The sequence below is a fragment of the Garra rufa genome, chromosome 13 (assembly GCF_049309525.1).
Source record: "Garra rufa chromosome 13, GarRuf1.0, whole genome shotgun sequence".
NCBI classification, from domain to species: domain Eukaryota; kingdom Metazoa; phylum Chordata; class Actinopteri; order Cypriniformes; family Cyprinidae; genus Garra; species Garra rufa.
In genome coordinates this window covers 4,926,351-4,946,192 of record NC_133373.1, presented here as the reverse complement: position 1 = coordinate 4,946,192, position 19,842 = coordinate 4,926,351, and the positions used below count along the sequence as shown (strand labels likewise).

Genomic DNA, 19,842 nt, shown 5'->3' with positions numbered 1-19,842 from the left:
TTACAGGTGATTTTTTCAATATTTTGATTTTTTTTTGCGCCCTCGGATACCAGGTTGTATCTTGACCAAATATCATCCTATATTTATTCAGCTTTCAGATTATGTGTAATTCTCAATTTAAAAAAAAAGGTACCCTTATGACTGTTTTTTCAAGGGTCTCATTTTATAATTTGTTCACTTTTTGTTTTAAATTATAATATAAAGTACTGTTCAAAAGTTTGGGTCGGAAAAGATTACTTTATGTTTTTGTCTTTTACGCTCAACGAAGCTGCATTTATTTGATCAAAATTCCAGTAAAAACAGTAATTTTCTCAAATAATATTACAAATTAAGTGAAATGCTTCAATTTTAATAGATTTTAACTAGTGGTGGGCCGTTATCGGCGTTAACGTGCTGCGTTAACGTGAAACTCTTATCGCGCGATAAAAAAAATATCGCCGTTAATCTATTCTCAAATTTGGGTTGGGAGCTGGGTCTAAACTACGCAAGCTATGATGACTTTCACCTTGATAGTTTAACGCGGATGTATACCGAAGACTGTAGTAGAATATGGTCGCGCGTTTAAGTCTCCTCCGCCAAAACACAGACGGGATCGCGTCATCCTCCATTCATAAAAACCGAATCTACTATAGCGAAATGCCACGTAAATTCGTCATTTTTTGGATTCATAAATCAAATGTTGGTCAGTCACTTAATTCAAATCGCGATATGGACTAGTGTATGTGAAAACTGAAATGCAAAAAGACCGTTTTAATATGAATCCGATATGTTCCGTTTGCCTAGCTGTATGTATGCATTGCGGAGACGCGCTTTTACTACACGCATACTGAAACACACGTGACGCTCCCGGTAATTTTTGGCATTTGCATCTCACATGAACAGATAAACTCAATCTCCCAAACTGCTGTGAGTGTCACTTTTACCGTTTCATTTGAGAAAACTAGCATCATATCATACTGTATACACAGAAACTTCTCGGCAACCTGTCAAAATAAAAGTACGGTGTAACATGTAATGGGCTGGGTAGGTGTTGACGTTAAAAAAAAAACACAATCTAATAGGTAGAAAAAATAATTTCATTGTTAGTTAGTTAGTAAACACAAGTACATCTAATTGAACATAATTTATTTTCATCAACAAATTATCATAGAACAGCTTCATGAGCTTTATGATCCATTCTCAAAGACTTTAAGTCATTATTTGGGTAGAACACATATTCTGAATGCCTTCATCAGAATTCAAATTAGCCATTTTAATCTAGATTAATCTAGATTAATTCCAAAATTTAATCTAGATTAATCTAGATTAAAAAAATTAATCTATGCCCACCCCTAATTTTAACACACAATTTATTCCTGCGACGGCAAAACTAAATTTTCATCAATCATTACTCAAGTCTTCACTGACGCAAGACCCTTCAGAAATTATTTGAATACTCATTTAATGTTTAAGAAACATTTCTCATTATTATCGGTGTTGCACTGCATAATGTTTTTGTGGTGATTAATTTTTTTTACAGATTATTTCAGTAATAGAAAGTTAAAGGGAATGCATTTCAAATAGAAGTATTCTGTAACATTATAAACGTCTTTACTATCAGTTTTAATCAATTAATCGCTTTTTTTTTATCTTTACTGACCCGATTTTTGAATGATAGTGTATCAGAGTTCAGCAAATTTGACAGCTAAAATGATTGAAACAAATGTTAACTCCATTACCAAAATCGATTCATCTTGAATACATTTTCGGAAAATCTTGGCCCCCCTTGCTTCCTCTGATGGATCATTGTAATGCTTTTTTAAGGCTTGAAGTCATGTTTGGCTCTGCTTTGATCTGGACCGATGCCCTGTTTGTGTAGCACAGAAAGTGATGATCATATGGGAGTTCACTGATTACAGACTTTCTCTTTTTTTCTCTCTCTCAGTATTTGCATTACCTCAGCTGCATCATCTAATCCCTGATGGTGAAGTCACCAGTATAAAGATCACCAGGGCAGATCCTTGTGAACCACTGGCTATCAGCATTGTCGGGGGCAATGAAACGCCTCTTGTTCGCATCCTCATTCAGGACATCTACAGAGAGGGCGTCATCGCTCGGGATGGAAGACTGCTACCTGGAGATATGATCCTTAAGGTGCGTATGTGCACTAGATCTAGCGTTACGTCATTGTACAGTAGGAGTGAATCGCCCTGGTTTTGATAGCACATGTTGTCATGGGCTTCACCATCTGTTGTTCAGAGAGGAAGCGTGTGAGGATTCTGCATGCAGCCAGACAGAATCAAGCATGCGCTTAAAACAAACAGAATGTTATCGCCCATTGGTGTGGACTCTAATATAATAATAGTTACAGTTCCCTCATGACATTGGCACCAGTGTGAGCTTCAAAAATCTCATGCTTAATTTCATGATGTCCTCCCTTCAGGTAAATGGTATAGACATCAGTAACGTGCCTCACTGTTATGCTGTGGCGGCTCTAAAGCAGCCTTGCACACTGCTGCGGTTGACCGTATTGCGAGAGCAGCGCCACCGCTACCGTTCCCATCATCACTCTCCCACCGAGGCCTTCCCCACCCACACATCCACCATCCGGGACGACAGTCTGCATGTGGTCCTCGTTAAGAGAGCTCCAGACGAACAGCTGGGCATCAAGCTGGTGCGCAGACCTGACGAACATGGCGTCTTTATCTTCCACCTGCTGGAGGGAGGGCTGGCCGCCCGTGACGGGAGGCTGAGGGTAGACGACCGTGTGCTGGCCATCAACGGCCACGACCTGAGATACGGCGCCCCTGAGCATGCAGCACTGCTTATTCAGGTGAGCAGCATTATGGGAGAGGTCACAAGTAATGTGGTGAATATTAAAGGATTAGTTCAATTCCAGAACAAAAATTTACAGCTAATGTACTCACACCCCCTTGTCATCCAAGATTTCTTCAGTCATAAAAAATTATGTTTTTTGAGGAAATCATTTCAGGATTTCTCTTCATATAATGGACATGTATGGTGCCCCCCAAGTTTGAACTTCCAAAATGCAGTTTAAACACAGCTTCAAAGGGCTCTAAACGAACCCAGCCAAGGAAGAAAGGTCTCATCTAGTGAAATGATCAGTTACACTGTAAAAAGTGAACAGTTGGATCAACTTAAAAAAATTACTTCAATTGGTAACACCTAAAAAAATTAAGTTGATTGAACTAAGATGATCTAAGTGTGGTCAATCACATTTAAATAATCTTCAATAAAGTTCAATCAACTTAATTTTTTAGGTGTTACCAATTGAAGTAATTTTTTTAAGTTGATCCAACTGTTCACTTTTTACAGTGTATTTTCAAAACAGATTTACAATTTATATACTTTTTAACCTCAAATGCTAGACTTGTCTCATCTCATGTCTGTGTAATCCAGGTCACAGTTAGGGTATGTTGAAAAATTCCCATCTTGTTTTCGTCTTGAACTTCAAAATCGTCATACAACGCTGTTTTAGCTTTTTTTTTTTTTTTTGTAAAGGCCGTTTGATCTTCTTTGTATGTTCACTTTGTAAACACTAGGTGGGTACTTCTGAAGCGATATAGGACCATTTTGAAGTTGGGGAAGAAACAAGTTTTTTTTCGACATACCCTAACTGTATTGACCCAGATCACACAGACTACAAATGTGCATCGCAGAGGCGACACAAGACGAACCCCTGCTGAAAAAAACATCTTAAACCAGCCTAGGCTGGTTGGCTGGTCTTAGCTGGTTTAAGCTGGAAGTAGTTGGTTTTAGCTGGTCTTCCAGCCTGCTTTTAGCTGGTGGTTTCCCAGCCTGGCCAGGCTGGAAAAGTGGCTAAAACCCCTCTAAAACCAGCCTGCTGGCCAGCTATGACTGTTGTTTTTCACCTGGGACATTTGAGATTGAAGTATACACACACACACACACACACACACACACACACACACACACACACACACACACACACACACACACACACACACACACACACACACACACACACACACACACACACACACACACACACACGTATATAAATTTTTGTCTCAAGATAAAGACTAAGACTAAATCAAAAATGCCTGTCAAAATTAACACTGTTTTGAAGTCCAATACAGCAAATCCATCCATCATAAAAAATACTCCATATGGCTCCTTGGGTTAATAAAGGCATTCTAACGCAAATCCATGCATTTGTGTAAGAAAAATATCCATATTTAAAACTTTATAAACTGTAATCTCTCGCTTTCGCCGAATGTCGTACATGCATTCATGTGAGAGGGACATATGTAGCCGTAACATAAACTCTGGTTGAGAATTTGTTAGTCTTGCATCTCCTCTTGGCTTATATCAAAATCCTCAGACTTTTTTCTTTACAAATGCTTGTATTGTCATGTAATTCATGACCAGTGTTTTGTTTTGCTCTCTCCTCTACGGTTCCGCGTTCATCACTTCTCACCAGAGTTTACACTATTACCTAACCGCATCAATTAGCTTCAAAAGCCCTATGGTAACCCCCGGGAGCAGTGTGGAGCACTAACTTTGATTGATTTGTGCATTTTATTGGACAAATTCTTAACACCCATTCAGTGCCATTATAAAGTTTCGAAGAGCCAGGAGTTTTTTTTTTTGTTGTTGTTGTTTTTTTTTTTAATATAACTCATATTGTATTCCTCTGAAACAAGAAAGTCATTTACACCTAGGGTTGCTTAAGGGTGAATAAATCATTGTGTAATTTTAAATTTTGGATGAACTATCCCTTTAATGCAAAACAAGTTTGACTGACAATAGTTTAATGCTGTTTATGCAGTGAACCTTAAATTGCAATAACATTGCAACACCAAAATGCAGTTAAAACCTCTTTAAATGTGTTTTGAGAATCAGTTTTGGTCTTTCTTAATCCTCTTTTAGATTGTGAGATGTGCTTTATTCTTTCTTTTGTCTGCACAATACATTTTTTCCACAACACAAGTAATCAAACCATTCATTTCATGGATGTGTTCACACACAGCATCAAGATTTCCGGCAATGCAACAAATTCCCCAAACTGCCAAAGCTTATTTCATCAACAGGTTATGACCTCCACATGGCCACTACATTAAAAGTTTCTACATTTATGGAAAGCCTGTTTAAAAACAAAACATATTTTTGATGCTATGCTTCACTAATTGCTGACATTTATAAAGCCTAATATGATTTGAAGTCATGCTAAATAATTCAAGCACTTTTATTGCTAAGCTTTTCCAGCATTTCAAAGAATGAATGTTTACAAAGCCTTCAAATCCTAACCTGAGGATCTAATTCAGTGACTCAACAAACTGTTACAGTTCTGAAAAATTCTGGTGTTCCTTGAGCAGTATTGCAAAATATATAGAGCCCACTTAAGGTTTGTGACAGTTTATTCAATTGTTGTTTCATTTCTGTGGTGTCATAACAGTGTGTAAGAGAGTATAGTGAGAGTGTGATTCGATATGTATTTCAGTGTGGTGGGTCTTCCCGAATGTTGTTATTCAGCTTGTTGCTTCCTGTCTGGTTAAGATTGGTCTCGAAGGAGACAAGATGGCCGCTCACAGCAGTTTCTGACATAGATTAACTGATGGCAGGAAACTGATTAAATTAGTCCAATTAGGGCGATAACAAGCTAAGCCCACTCATTTAAGAGGCAGCGACAGAGCACTGAACTCTCAGGAACACCATGGGCTCTCGATGCAACTGTGTGCACTTGAGAGCAACAAAAGCTAGGAGGTTGTCAAAAGAAAGGGTTAATGAAGAAGAAAGCGGTGATGCACTCAGATGGAACGACAGGAATGGATGAAAAATAAATCAGAGAGGGAAAAACTCAAGCCTGTGTCCTCCTTTAGCTCACACATCCACACAGACTGCAGCATGGAACCCAAATCTCCATATATATTAGTTTTTCTTTAATAAGTACACACTTCTGAGACATAATCACACATTCACACTGAGCTGGAGCTGCAGGGCATTGGCAGTCATCACAACATCTGGTAATTGTGCTTGGTAGACGTCCGGAGAGTAATGAGACATTACGCGCACACTCTCTAGGGTAGGAACAAACTATTTCAAATTTTAAATTCAGTTTTGGAACGGCTTGCTCCTCAGGGAAGTTGCTGTCCTCTGGTTGCTCTCCTGTGGAGTTCCAAAGGTTTTTTGCAGTAGATGGCTAATGTTAAGCCAACTTTCACCCACCATAACGCCGGTGTCAAAGGCACCATGAAATCAAAATTGGAGTGTGTTGGCTTTTAGCCCATGAAGGCAAAAAACTAAATATACACTTAAAAATATACAGTGCCTTGCGAAATTATTCAAACCCCTTAATTTTTTCACATTTTGTTGTTGCTGCCTTATGTTAAACTACTTTAAATTACTTTTTTTCCCACATCAATCTACACTCCCTACTCCATAATGGCAAAGCAAAAAATAGGTTTTTAACATTTGTGCAAATTTATTAAAAATAAAAAACTGAAAAGACACCGTTGCAGAAGTATTCATACCCTTTTCTGGGACACTCGAAATTTAGCTCAGGAGCATTCATATTGCTTCTAGATGTTACTACACTTCGAGTGGAGTTAAACTGTGGCAAATTCATTTGAATGAGTATGATTTAGAAAAGCACACACCTCTCAGAAAAGGTCTAACAGCTGAAAATGCATATCAGAGCAAAAACCAAGTCCTGAGGTCAAGATAACTGCCTGTAGAGCTCAGTGACAGACTTGCGTTAAGGCAATGATCTATTGAAGAGTTCAGAAAAAAATCTGCTGCATTGAAGGTTCACAGAAGCATTATCCATAATGGAAGACGATTGGAACAACTAGGACTCTAGAAAATGTCTGTCGGCCCCCGTCCAAGCTGACAGAGCTTGAGAGGTGAAAAGGTGAGGCAAAGAATGGCAGATAATTGCCAAATGCAGATGTGCAAAGCTTGTCACATCATACCCAAAAAGACTTGAGGTTGTAAAGGTGCTTCAACTATGTACTGAGTTAAGGGTATGAATACTTATGCATGTACTTATTTCAGTGTTTTATTTTTAATAAATTTGTAAAATTTGCAAATCTGGTTTTTGCTTTGTCATTATTATGGTGTATGGAGTGTAAATTGATGTGGGGAAAAACTAATTTAAAGCAGTTTAACATAATGCTGCAACAAAACAAAATGTGAAAAAAAATGAAGGGGTATGAATACTTTTGCAAGGCACTGTAGGTGTTTCATGATGCCATAGAAGAACATTTTTTTTGTCTAAATGGTTCCATGAAGAGTCTTAAACATCTGAAGAACCTTTCTGTTTCACAAAAGGTTCTTTGTGGTTGAAGAAGGTTCTTCAGATTATAAAAAGGTGAGAAAGTGATGGATCTTTAAAGAACTTTTGACTGAATGGTTCTTTGTGCAACCAAAAATGGTTCTTCTATGGCATCGCTTGAAGAACCTTTTAAAGCACCTTTATTTAAAAAAAATGATAAATAATAATAATGTTTATAAAATATTTGATGTTTTTTAACATAGTCATAGTAATTGTTATGCTATCTGCTATGTTCTGCAGGCGAGTGAGGACCGTGTTCACTTCATCGTGTCCCGCCAGACTCACATCCCTACTCCGGACATCCTACAGGAGGCGCCGTGGAACATGGAGGGACCACCGCCTTACTCGCCTGTGGATATTGAGCACTCTTTACTGGTGGGTTTACTGGTGAACCGCACACACTTTATTTCCCGTCCCTCTGCAGCGCTTTACTAAACATTCTCTTATTGAGGAAAAAGATCTGAAAGCCTATTACTTCTACATCAAAGCATCAAGCAATCAGCCAGCTCACACACGCACACACACACACACGCTCCTTTGAGACAGCCGTCTCCAAACCCATTAACAGAAGAAAACCCAGCAGGAGGAAACACAGCCACAACAGACTGGATTTCAGTGCGTCTTCTAAAAGGGATTTTCTGCTGCTCAGTATCTGCACTGACAACCTCCCTTGTTCTATTAAAAGTCAAATTCATCATTAGTCATTTCTCTCTCTTCCTTTTCTTACTCAAATCAGCTTGTGAGGGTTTGCTGGTTTTTGCTGGTTTAAGTGTCAATGACAAATAGTGTGCAGTCGCAACTAAATGAGTAATGTTTGAGAACAAATGTGTAAGTTGACTTGAGAAAGACTAGTCTAAAAGTCTAGACAGCTGCTAGCATGTTTTTTTTACACGATTAGCATGATGCTAGCATGTTTTAGCATGATAAGCATGTCGATAATCATGTTTCAAACATGTTGCTAGCATAAAATTAGAATGTTGTCAGCATGTTTTTAATGTGATTTAACTTTGAATGAAAACAACGCTGCTGAAACCCCCCCAGCTAAAACCGGCCTAGGCTGGTTGGCTGGTTTTAGCTGGTCATAGCTTAAACTAGCTACTTCCAGCTTAAACCAGCTAAAACCAGCCAACCAGCCTAGGCTGATTTTAGCATTTTTTTCAGCAGGTAATCCCATTAAAAACCAAAAATAAGATGATTAAACTGAAAAAAAAAAAAAAAAAAACTGCTCAAAACCAGAAAAAAAGTTTATTTAGTCAAGCAAAAAATGGTCTTACAACAAAAAAAAACTAAACCCTGTTAAAAAAACAGCTAAAACCAGCCTAGGCTGATTTTAGATGGTCATAGCTGGTCAGCAGGCTGGTTTTAGAGGGGTTTTAACCACTTTTCACTTTTCAGGCTGGGAGACCAGCTACTTCCAGCTTAAACCAGCTAGGACCAGCCAAGGCTGGTTTTAATAGTTTTTTTCAGTAGGGAACCCAACTAATTTAGCAATAAGCCAGCTAAAAAGCACTAGAACCAGCTGATTCAGTAAAAAGTATTAGCTAAAACCCAGATAACCCCCAAAATTGAGCAAAAAACAACCAAAAACCACCTAAACCCAGCTGATTTAACAAAAACAAACACACAAAAAAGTTAACAGACAGCTAAAACCAGTTGATTCAGTAAAATAAAAACTGCAGGAAAACAGTTAAAACCAGCTGATTTAGAAAAAGAACAACAAAAAAACAAACACAACCTGTTTTAGCTGGGGTTTTTTCACAGTAGGGAGTTGTTAGGCTTTGTTATAGCAAGTCTCATTGTCCAAAAGTTTTCACCCCCTCAATGAGTATCCCAATAAGTCTATTGAATTTTTGGTGATGGTAGTCTGGTTTACAAAAACCGTTAGTCTAGACTAGGTTGTTGTCAGCATGTTGCTAGCATGTTTTTAATGTGATTTAACATGTTGCTAACATGAATGAAAAATCCAGTTAAAACCCAACTAAACCCTGTTAAAAAAACAGCATATGCTGGTTAGGTAGGTTTTGATGTTGGGATGATGGTTTTAGCTGGTCATAAGTTGGTCTTTAGCTGGTCAAGTGCTGGTCATAAGATGGTCCTTCCTGCTCAGGACCAGCATAAACCAGCTAAAACTAGGGGAAAAAACAGCATCTCAGCATGAAAACCTGCATTTTTTGTAAGCAGCATGAGATGTTTTTTTTTTCAACAGGGAAACCTATCTGATTTAGTAATAAACACAGCCAAAACATAGCTAAAACCAAATAATTGAGCAAAATCAGATAAAAACCAGTTGATTTAACAGAAACAAACAAACAAAAGTGTTAACAACCAGCTAAAGCTAACCAGTTGATTCATTAAAAACCAGCTAAAAACCAGCTGAAACTCAGCTGATTTAGCAAAATCAAATAAACAAAAACAACTAAAAACAGGTAATTTAGCAAAAAAAAACAGCTAAAACCAGCTGGTTTAAGATTAGTTTTTCTTTTAGCAGGTCTACCAGCTTGACCAGATATAAAAAGTCACCAAAACCACTTTAAAACCAAAGCTTAGGCTGGGAGCTGTTAAGCTTTGCTATAGCTTTAATACATCCTAAGTCTCCTTGTCCAAAAGTCTGGTTTCATGTGAGTTAGAAAAGATATAGCACAATAAGTCAGACCAGTCTGATCTGAACCGAGTTTGGTGGTTGTAGCTTTAAAGCTCTAGGAGGAGTTAGGTGTTACATTTTGGCTTAGAAGAAGCAGCAGTTTAAATAGTTAAACAGTAAGCTGGCTTTCTTAAGCCAACTTAATTGTAGTTGTTCTGTGAATTTTTGTACACCAAATCCAGTCATTTCAACAGGGATTCCTATTATTTTTTAACCCAAACTAACCTTGCCTTGACATAAAAAGTCCAAATTACCTAATATTTTAAGAAACTCATAGACCTTGATGCATGGTAATGTGGATCTGCAGGGGTCCTCTCTATGATGCAATTTCCTATAAAACCAAACCAGAGCAAACCCAAACCCTACCATTATCTCTCTTCCAATCACTTTTATTCCTTTCACTGACTCTTGTTAATTCTCTTTTACACACTTGGAAATGTGGAAACATTCTGGCAGCATATTGTCAGATGATTTTCACTCCTCTGAATTAGATACGGCCTAACACACACACACACACACACACACACACACACACACACACACACACACACACACACACACACACACAGTCTCTCCGGCGATAAGCTCCAGATCAGACTAAATATAAACAGCCCTTTTATTGAACTTTAATAACGCTTTTTATTAAGTTAGAACTTAGCGACTGTGTTTGTTGTTTTTGGAGGGGATCCAAGGCAAAATTTGGCTGCGGTCAGCAATAACACAGCGTCCTGCAAGCTCACCATTTATTGCAAACACACAAGCACATACACACACATGCTTTGGGCAGACATGTGTTCAGATATTATTCTTTTTTGAGGCATCAGGAAAGTGTGAATCCAGAAAAAAATGCACTGAAACTTTAGCCAATTAATCTCTCTAATTTCATGTCCCTTCATTTCAGGATTCATGCCAAAAGCCTGCATGTTACGAGAAGACGGTGACTCTGTTGAAGGAGCCACACGATTCTCTCGGCATGACGGTTGCGGGTGGGATGAGCAGCAGGGGGTGGGATCTGCCCGTCTACGTCACCAATGTCGACCCCAATGGAGTGGTGGGACAAGAGGGCTCGATCCGCAAAGGTACAGCTTCACAAAAAGTGTGTTTAACCTATTCAGACACATCTGACAAAGCCGCACACACCTGTTTCCAAAGTGCCCCTCTGATCTCTCCTGCGTTTGATTGCAAGTACACACACAAACAAAGACACACCTGCTACTGCATATGTATGACCGTCATCAGCTCTGCAAATATATGCATATATAACACTAGAAATGACACACTCCCACTTGTACACCTGCCATACTGCTAAATCTGTCTCATCATACACACTCACAATTATCAGCTTTCTAATTGAGCATATGCAAGTTTTCGGGTTTATTTCAGTCATATGTGACATGTATGTAGGCGTGTGAAGTCATGTGATCATGCACAGGCTGGTGTATGAAGGCAATAGTTTAAAGTATCTGTCAAATACAGACACACACATGAAAGATCAAAGCTTTATATGATGTACAAAGGTGTGGTAAGCCCAGTGTTTGAATTGAACCAGAACTTTCTAAAATGCAGTAATACTGTGAAATATTATTGCAGTTTAAAATAACTTTTCTATTTTAATATATTAAAAAAAAAAGATTCCTATGATGGCAACATTCTTGTCATACGGTCCTTCAGAAATCAGTCTAATATGCTTATTTGGTGCTCAAGAAACATCTCATTATTATCAATGCTAAAAATTGTTGTTTTGCTTATTTTTTTGTAGAAACACTGATACATGAGGATTCTTTAAGGGACAAAACTTTACAGATAATGTACTCACCCTATTGTCATCCAAGATGTTTATGTCTTTCTTTCTTCAGTTGTAAAGAAATTGTTTTTTGAGGAAAACTTTTCAGGATTTTTATTCATATAGTGGACTTCTATGGTGCCCCGTGTTTAAACTTCTAAAAAGCAGTTTAAATGGGACTTCAAACAATCCCAAATGCAATTGTAAACAATCCCAGCCAAAGAAAGAAGAGTCTTATCTAGCAAAATGATTTTTGTTTTTTTAATAAAAGTACAATTGATATACTTTTATAATGCTTATCTTGTCTTGCTCTGCCTGAACTCCGTTCTTTTTTTCTGGTTTAAGACAGTAAGGGTATGTCGAAAACCTCCCATCTTATTTTCTCCCTCAACTTCAAAAATCATTTCAAAATTATCCTACATGCAGAAGTACCAACCCAGTGTTTGCAAAGTGAACATGCAAAGAAGGTCAAACATCCTCAACCAAAATAGGTAAAACAGTGACGTAGGATGATTTTGAAGTTGAGGGAGAAAATGAGATGGGAGTTTTTCGACATACCCTAACTGTCTTGAACAGGTTCAGTTCAGGCAGAGCAAGACAAGGATTTGAGGTTAAAAAGTATATAAATTGTCCTTAAAAAAAAAAACTTTTCCTTTAGTGTATGAAAAGTTCAAAAATAATATAATGCTTTTCTTACTTCAATTTTTTTGTCTTGCTTCCAGCCAAAATATCTAAAAATTCTTAAGTCAAGAAGGATTTTCTAGACAAGTAAAAATTATTGTCATGTTTCCAGAAAAAACAAGTCAAAATTAAGTGCGTTTTTGCTTGAAACAAGCAAAATAATCTGCCAATGGGGTAAGAAGAATAATCTTGTTTTCAGTTTTTTTTCTTACCCCATTGGCAGATTTTTTGGGCAGACTATTTTGCTTGTTCTAAGCAAAAACTCACTTAATTTTGACTTGTTTTTTTTATGAAAATAAGAAAATAATTTTACTCGTCTAGAAAATCCTTCTTGATTTAAGAATTTTTAGATATTTTGGCTGGAAACAAGACAAAAAAATCTAAGTAAGAAAAGCATTTTTTGCATCCTGAAATGTTTTTCTCAAAAACCTCCCTTTTCTTTTCGACTGAAAAAAGACATGGGATGACATGGGGGCTGAGTAAATTATCAGGAGTTTTTTACTCTGCAAGTGAACTAATCCTTTTATACAACTCTGCCATGCAACAACAGTCCTGTGATCCCAATAGTAATGTGACTTTCCTATCTTCTAGGTGACATCCTTCTAAACGTGAATGGGGTTGACCTGACGGGTGTGACTCGGAGCGAGGCTGTGGCTAACCTAAAGAACACCTCATCCCCGGTGGTCCTGCGGGTACTAGAAATGAGACCCCCAAATGAGAGTTCCCTGGACTGCATGCCGCCCCTGCATTCCCCCTGCGCTCTGTTGCCCTCTTCTCCTGGAGACACCAAACTACCCCCGCCTAATGACGACTACTCCCCTCTCTGGGTGTCCTGGCTCCAGCTGCCCAGGTATAGTACATTGAACGGAATGCATGCAAAGAAACTGACATAAATTAATTTGAAATATTCTTTTATAAATATTCTATAGTTGTTTTTCATACCAAAGTCTACTGGGTCGGTTTTATCTTTCTCACTTTTCCCCTGCTTACTTTTGTTGTGATGGAGTGTGAAAGTTCTTAACAACTTCCTAAATTATTTCAAATGCATAATAATTGAGAAAGCTGTGTGTAGGGGAGAAAGAAAGAGCGACTGGGGAAAACAGAGCAGGGTTGAGGAAAGCCCTTCTCACCCTCTCTGCTGTAACACGTTTAGACGCCTAAGAGTGTGACGGCTTTAAATAGACCTTTTTCTTAAATTTCAACTTTTCCTTCTGGTTCTGGGTCTTTCTTTTCTTCACACATTTGTCTGCTCTCCACTTCTACATCATCTCATTTCACACAAGTCCACTTTAAATCTGAGCTCTGAGCTTTCATGCTGTTAGCTGTCAGACGTGGTTGATATCTGGCCCTCGATATTTTAAATATCTATAACAGTAGCATTTTTGCAGAGACTGTAAGTCTTTAAACACAAAGCCTTTCTGTGTTGCTCACCATTTGAAACTCACTTATTTCCCCAAGATATCCATAAGCTCTCTCTGAACCTTTTATTTAATGTGATTTATTGTCACTCCAGCTCCTGAAATTTACCCCTACTAGAGGTGGACGATATGACAAAAATCTTCGTCAACCACGATATGAGTAATTTTATTTCACAGTAATACATATATTACAATATATTTATTTTGCTTTATATAAGATCTTAAATTTCATAATTCTTACCACCAGTGACAATATCACAAAACATTATACTAGCCTAAATTAAAAAACAAAACAAAAACAAACAAATTGAAGCTCACTGAAGACAAGTAAACAATCAGTGATTGCCCAAGAAAAAGAAACTAATTATAAGCAATAGGACAAAAAAACTACAGTAGAAATGCTACATACACTGTATAAAGTAATCAAATGTATAAAAACACTGCATATTTTTTACTGTCTTCTTATTAAAGTTACAAAAGTGATTTAGTCAAGAGCAGTGAGAGATTTTCTCTTTTGTTGTTTGATAAACATAAATGACAGACAGCAGAAATATTAGACTGCTGTCACTTTAAGACCTGCCCGAATCCAATATACTGTTACACGTGTGTTTGCTTTCTCAGCTGTTTCCTTTCACTTAAGACCTGAATTACTGTGTTTATGAGGATATTTGCAAAGATGGGCATTTTGACACATACAATGCCTATATAGTGGCAAAAAACTCAATTCTGCTGTGCTCTATTCTTCTCCTGCGCATGACAACGCACACATATTGCAAAATGAATTCTCACTGACTGAAATGAATGAACCCTAATTGTGGGTCAATGGCTTAAAATCACTTAGAAGCCATAAAAGTGCATTGTTTCATGTATGGGTGAACTATCCCTTAAGTGTCCTTGGTGAATAATCTGTTGATTTATGTACGTCTGCTGAATGACAATAAAATTAACCTTGAATTTTCTGTGCATTCCAGGCATCTATACTGCTGTAAAGACATTGTCCTCCGCAGGAGCACGTCTGGCAGTCTAGGCTTCAGTATTGTGGGTGGACAAGAAGAACTCAACTGTAACCAGTCCTTCTTCATCCGCTCTATCGTAGAGGGCACACCGGCCTACAACGACGGCAGGATACGGTATGGACACCTGGAATATTGTCAGAATCCATGCCTCATGTAGAACACCTATAAATAACTGCCTAGCACAGTTTATTAAATACAACTTTTCTTGCCTTTACCCTCATTCTTTTCACGACTCAAACTAGGGCTGCACAATTAATCGAATGTAATTTCCATGTGCATTTTGTCAGTAAAGCCGGTTCTGTAAATCTCCATTACCTGCTTTCAGATGGAGCAGTATTTACTACACAGAGTCGTAGTTCATTGACAGTTTATGCCCAAAAAAAAAAAAAAATATGCAGACAATATTACTGCACGATTATGAAATTGAAGAAATCGTCCGCGATAATGACAGCTGTCTGTGTAGCTTCTCAGTGAACTATGGCTCTGTAGTAAATGCTGCTCTATCTGAAAGCATGTGAAAATACCACATTTAATAACGTTTTTACTCCAAGCTTACTTTATAACGGCAGTTTCTTTTTTTATTTTTGTTTGAAGTAATTCCTTCTGTGAGATGATGTGGCTTCTAACACAAAATATAGTGCAGAGATTTATTACTGATCACAGAACCATGCTTTACTGAAAGATTTGCATAACAATCGCAGCTTCTGCCTAATCGTGATTGCCATTTCATTTCAATTTATCGTGCAGCTCCAACATACTAAAACTTCATCCCTTTTTCTTTTTTCACATTAGCTGTGGAGACATCCTGCTGGAGGTGAACGGGAAGAGCACTTGGGGAATGACACACACAGCTCTAGTCCGCCTGCTCAAGGAACTGCGAGGTCGGATCACTCTCACCATCGTTTCTTGGCCCGGAAGCCTGCTATAGGACTGCTCTGCATGTGGGAGGGGCTTATCACGTTGACCCTGCACTAGGGGGTGGAGCTTACACTACAGACCTATATAATAACTAAAATGGTGGATTTTAGAATCCAAGACTTCCTAAGGCAGGGCTTATGATACGGACTGCCCGCCGGGAGCAGGAAATGATACATGGACCTCATCCAAGTACTAAGAGCTCAGACTCTAAACTTGAAGGTGGGGCTAACGACTTGACTCCGCCCACCAAGAAGCACGTTTATCAGACTCCAAAACCAGGAGGCGCTTTCACTATTGCCCTTTGTCAATCGGCAAGGTATAAAGATGATATTTGTGCATGAGAGGGACATTGTGTCGTTATAGATGAAAGGCGGAGCTAAAGGACGCACGAGGAACGCGTCAGTCAATAAACGAGTTGGAAATAGATGTATAAACATGGGCACTGTGCTATATGTAGTCAGATTGTGTGACTCTAATGTTGTTCGTTGAGGACGTTGAGATGCTGCACATTAGAGGGGTTTCCTTCGAACGAGAGGTGAAAGGGATAAGGGGATGTGTAGGGTTTGGGTTTGGGACACACGTTGCCAACTCCATTAGTTTTACATGTTAGAAAATGCATCGAAGTGGACGCACATTCTTTACTATAAACGTCGATGTCTGAAAAAAAAATTATGAAACAGATTCAAGCACTTGTACTACGGCTAATATTACTTTTGGTTTATTTCTCTCTCTGTTCCTACAGCTTTCGGATATCGGCTTTGTTTTGTTCGTTCTGACAGTGGTTCGTTCTCTCCATCCGCTGGCATGGAGACACATTTGCCAAGTAGTTCTATGTTGGTACATTTCAGATGCTGTTGCATAACTATAGTGAGTAATAAAAAAAGAATAGCAACTGAAAAAAAGAAAAGCAATGTTAATAATCTATTTTAAAAATGGAGGATAACTTATAATGCTTATAATGATAACGTGAGATTTTGGCGGCCTTGCTGACTTTTTTTTTGTTTACTTTGGAGGTGACAGGATATGAGAGAGTGGTGTGTGAAAGGCTCACTGTTTGAGTGTGTGTGAGAGAGAGAGAGAGAGAGAGAGAGAGAGAGAGAGAGAGAGAGAGAGAGAGAGAGAGAGAGAGAGAGAGAGAGAGAGAGAGAGAGAGAGAGAGAGAGTGTGTGTGTGTGTGTGTGTGAGTATCATTGCGGGGTAAGGAGCGTGCTCTGGCATCCCATGCTTTGGCTTGTGCAGTATATTGTATCTGTTGGTACCTTTGGTTTAATGATGATCAATAAAGTCATTCTACAAGAAGACTTGTGTTACTGTCTTTTATTCTGAATGTGTGTATAATATATTATTTTCTGTAATGTACTGATAAACATTAGACTTTCATATATTTTAGATTCATTACACACAACTGAAGTAGTTCAAGCCTTTTATTGTTTTAATATTGATGATTTTGGCATACAGCTCATGAAAAACCAAAATTCCTATCTCAAAAACGTAGCATATTTCATCCGACCAATAAAAGAAAAGTGTTTTTAATACAAGAAAAGTCAACCTTCAAATAATTATGTTCAGTTATGCACTCAATACTTAGTCGGGAATCCTTTTGCAGAAATGACTGCTTCAATGCGGCGTGGCATGGAGGCAATCAGCCTGTGGCACTGCTGAGGTGTTATGGAGGCCCAGGATGCTTCGATAGCGGCCTTAAGCTCATCCAGAGTGTTGGGTCTTGCGTCTCTTAACTTTCTCTTCACAATATCCCACAGATTCTCTATGGGGTTCAGGTCAGGAGAGTTGGCAGGCCAATTGAGCACAGTAATACCATGGTCAGTAAACCATTTACCAGTGGTTTTGGCACTGTGAGCAGGTGCCAGGTCGTGCTGAAAAATGAAATCTTCATCTCCATAAAGCTTTTCAGCAGATGGAAGCATGAAGTGCTCCAAAATCTCCTGATAGCTAGCTGCATTGACCCTGCCCTTGATAAAACACAGTGGACCAACACCAGCAGCTGACATGGCACCCCAGACCATCACTGACTGTGGGAACTTGACACTGGACTTCAGGCATTTTGGCATTTCCCTCTCCCCAGTCTTCCTCCAGACTCTGGCACCTTGATTTCCGAATGACATGCAAAATTAGCTTTCATCTGAAAAAAGTACTTTGGACCACCGAGCAACAGTCCAGTGCTGCTTCTCTGTAGCCAAGGGCCTTCTCCACAATCTTCCTCAGGGTCCAGTCACCTCTTCTCGTTGTGCAGCGTTTTCTGCCACACTTTTTCCTTCCCACAGACATCCCACTGAGGTGCCTTGATACAGCACTCTGGGAACAGCCTATTCGTTCAGAAATTTCTTTCTGTGTCTTACCCTCTTGCTTGAGGGTGTCAATGATGGCCTTCTGGACAGCAGTCAGTTCGGCAGTCTTACCCATGATTGCGGTTTTGAGTAATGAACCAGGCTGGGTTCAGGAATCTTTTGCAGGTGTTTAGAGTTAATTAGTTGATTCAGATGATTAGGTTAATAGCTCGTTTAGAGAACCTTTTCATGATATGCTAATTTTTTTGAGATAGGAATATTGGGTTTTCATGAGCTGTATGCCAAAATCATCAATATTAAAACAATAAAAGGCTTGAACTACTTCAGTTGTGTGTAATGAATCTAAAATGTATGAAAGTCTAATGTTTATCAGTACATTACAGAAAATAATGAACTTTATAACAATATGCTAATTATATAAAATATGTGTGTTTATGTGACCCTGGACCACAAAACCAGACTTAAGTACTAACTACAGGGTCAAAATTGTAATTATGCCGAAAATCTGCAGGATATTGAGTAAAGATCATGTTCCATGAAGATATTTTGTAAATTTTCTACCATAAATATATCAAAACTTTTTTTTGATTAGTAGGTGATTTTCACAATATTTTGATTTTTTGCACCCTCAGATTCCAGATTTTCAAATAGTTGTATCTCAACCAAATATTGTCCTATCCTAACAAACCAGACATCAATGGAAAGCTTATTTATTAATCTATTAATTATTATTTCAGTCATTAATGACCCTTATGTTGTCCAGGGTCACACACACACACACACACACACACACACACACACACACACACACACACACACACACACACACACACACACACACACACACACACACACTCATTTTGGTGTCAGTAGCAATTTTAGATTTTGAAAGGGGTATTTTTGATGAGTTTAAAGGAATTTTTCTATTTGAATAGATTTAAAAATAATTTATTATTGTGATTGCAAAGCTGAATTATCAGAATCATTACTTTAGGCTTCAGTGCCAGTGATTCTTCAGAAATCATTTTAATATGTTAATGTGGTGCTTAAGAAATATTTCTGATCATTATAAATGTTGAAAACAGTTGTGCTGCTTAATAGAGAAAACCTTTTTTTTTCAGAATTCTTTGATAAATAGTCAAATTCAAAACAACAGCATTTATTTAAAATATAAATCTTTCCTAAGATTATAGACCTCTATACTGTCGGTTTTGTTGACTTGAATGTATCATTGCTGAATATATGTATTAATTTATTTAAAAATCATGGTTCACACACATTTACATTTCTTGATAATGTTTATAATTGTTTTTGCTTCAACAAAATTAACATTTGGCACAACAAAATACCATTTTGTATTATCAAAACAATTATAAGTCACTTTAAATAATGAATAAATAAATTTATAAATTATAAATTATAAATAGTGTACTCTTTTGACCACCTTAAATCTGTTTTAAAGAAATTAAATATTTTCAAGAAATGAAATGTTAAATTGCTAAAACGGTAACATAAATTGGCTTATCAAGTGTTTGGCTTACGATTAATCAAACTCTATTCACAGTTGGTCACTCAGGTTCTTACTGGTGACGAGACTAATGATCTTTCACTAAAGACCTCCTACTGGTCAACAAACGGGCTCACCAGCTGGCCAGGGAGTTATTCTGTGGCCTCTGACTGGTTCTCCTGGTCCACACGGCACTCCTCGCTGGGCTCAAGGCTTTCTCGGTTGTGTCTAGAGCGTTTGTGCCGGTGTCTCCTGTGGCTATCTGCGTCATCACT

General features: G+C 38.1%; 2 protein-coding genes across 3 annotated transcripts in view; one reads left to right on the top strand and one right to left on the bottom strand.

The window, feature by feature from the left end:
• The window catches only part of lnx1 (ligand of numb-protein X 1), a 50,958-nt gene extending 33,921 nt beyond the window's left edge, over window positions 1-17,037 (top strand). The window contains exons 5-11 of one of the 2 annotated variants that reach the window (XM_073853175.1): window positions 1,925-2,133; window positions 2,423-2,812; window positions 7,538-7,672; window positions 10,840-11,017; window positions 12,994-13,252; window positions 14,792-14,950; window positions 15,629-17,037. In XM_073853175.1, coding sequence (XP_073709276.1) covers window positions 1,925-2,133; window positions 2,423-2,812; window positions 7,538-7,672; window positions 10,840-11,017; window positions 12,994-13,252; window positions 14,792-14,950; window positions 15,629-15,764 — 1,466 coding nt within the window. In that variant the 3' untranslated portion in view covers window positions 15,765-17,037. The remainder of the gene's footprint in view (window positions 1-1,924; window positions 2,134-2,422; window positions 2,813-7,537; window positions 7,673-10,839; window positions 11,018-12,993; window positions 13,253-14,791; window positions 14,951-15,628) is intronic. The other variant, XM_073853176.1, reaches the window with a different exon arrangement.
• A 2,461-nt stretch (window positions 17,038-19,498) lies between these two features.
• fip1l1a (FIP1 like 1a (S. cerevisiae)) overlaps window positions 19,499-19,842 on the bottom strand; it is a 32,364-nt gene continuing 32,020 nt past the window's right edge. Inside the window, 1 exon segment of the mRNA XM_073816633.1 lies at window positions 19,499-19,840. Coding sequence (XP_073672734.1) covers window positions 19,720-19,840 — 121 coding nt within the window. The 3' untranslated portion in view covers window positions 19,499-19,719.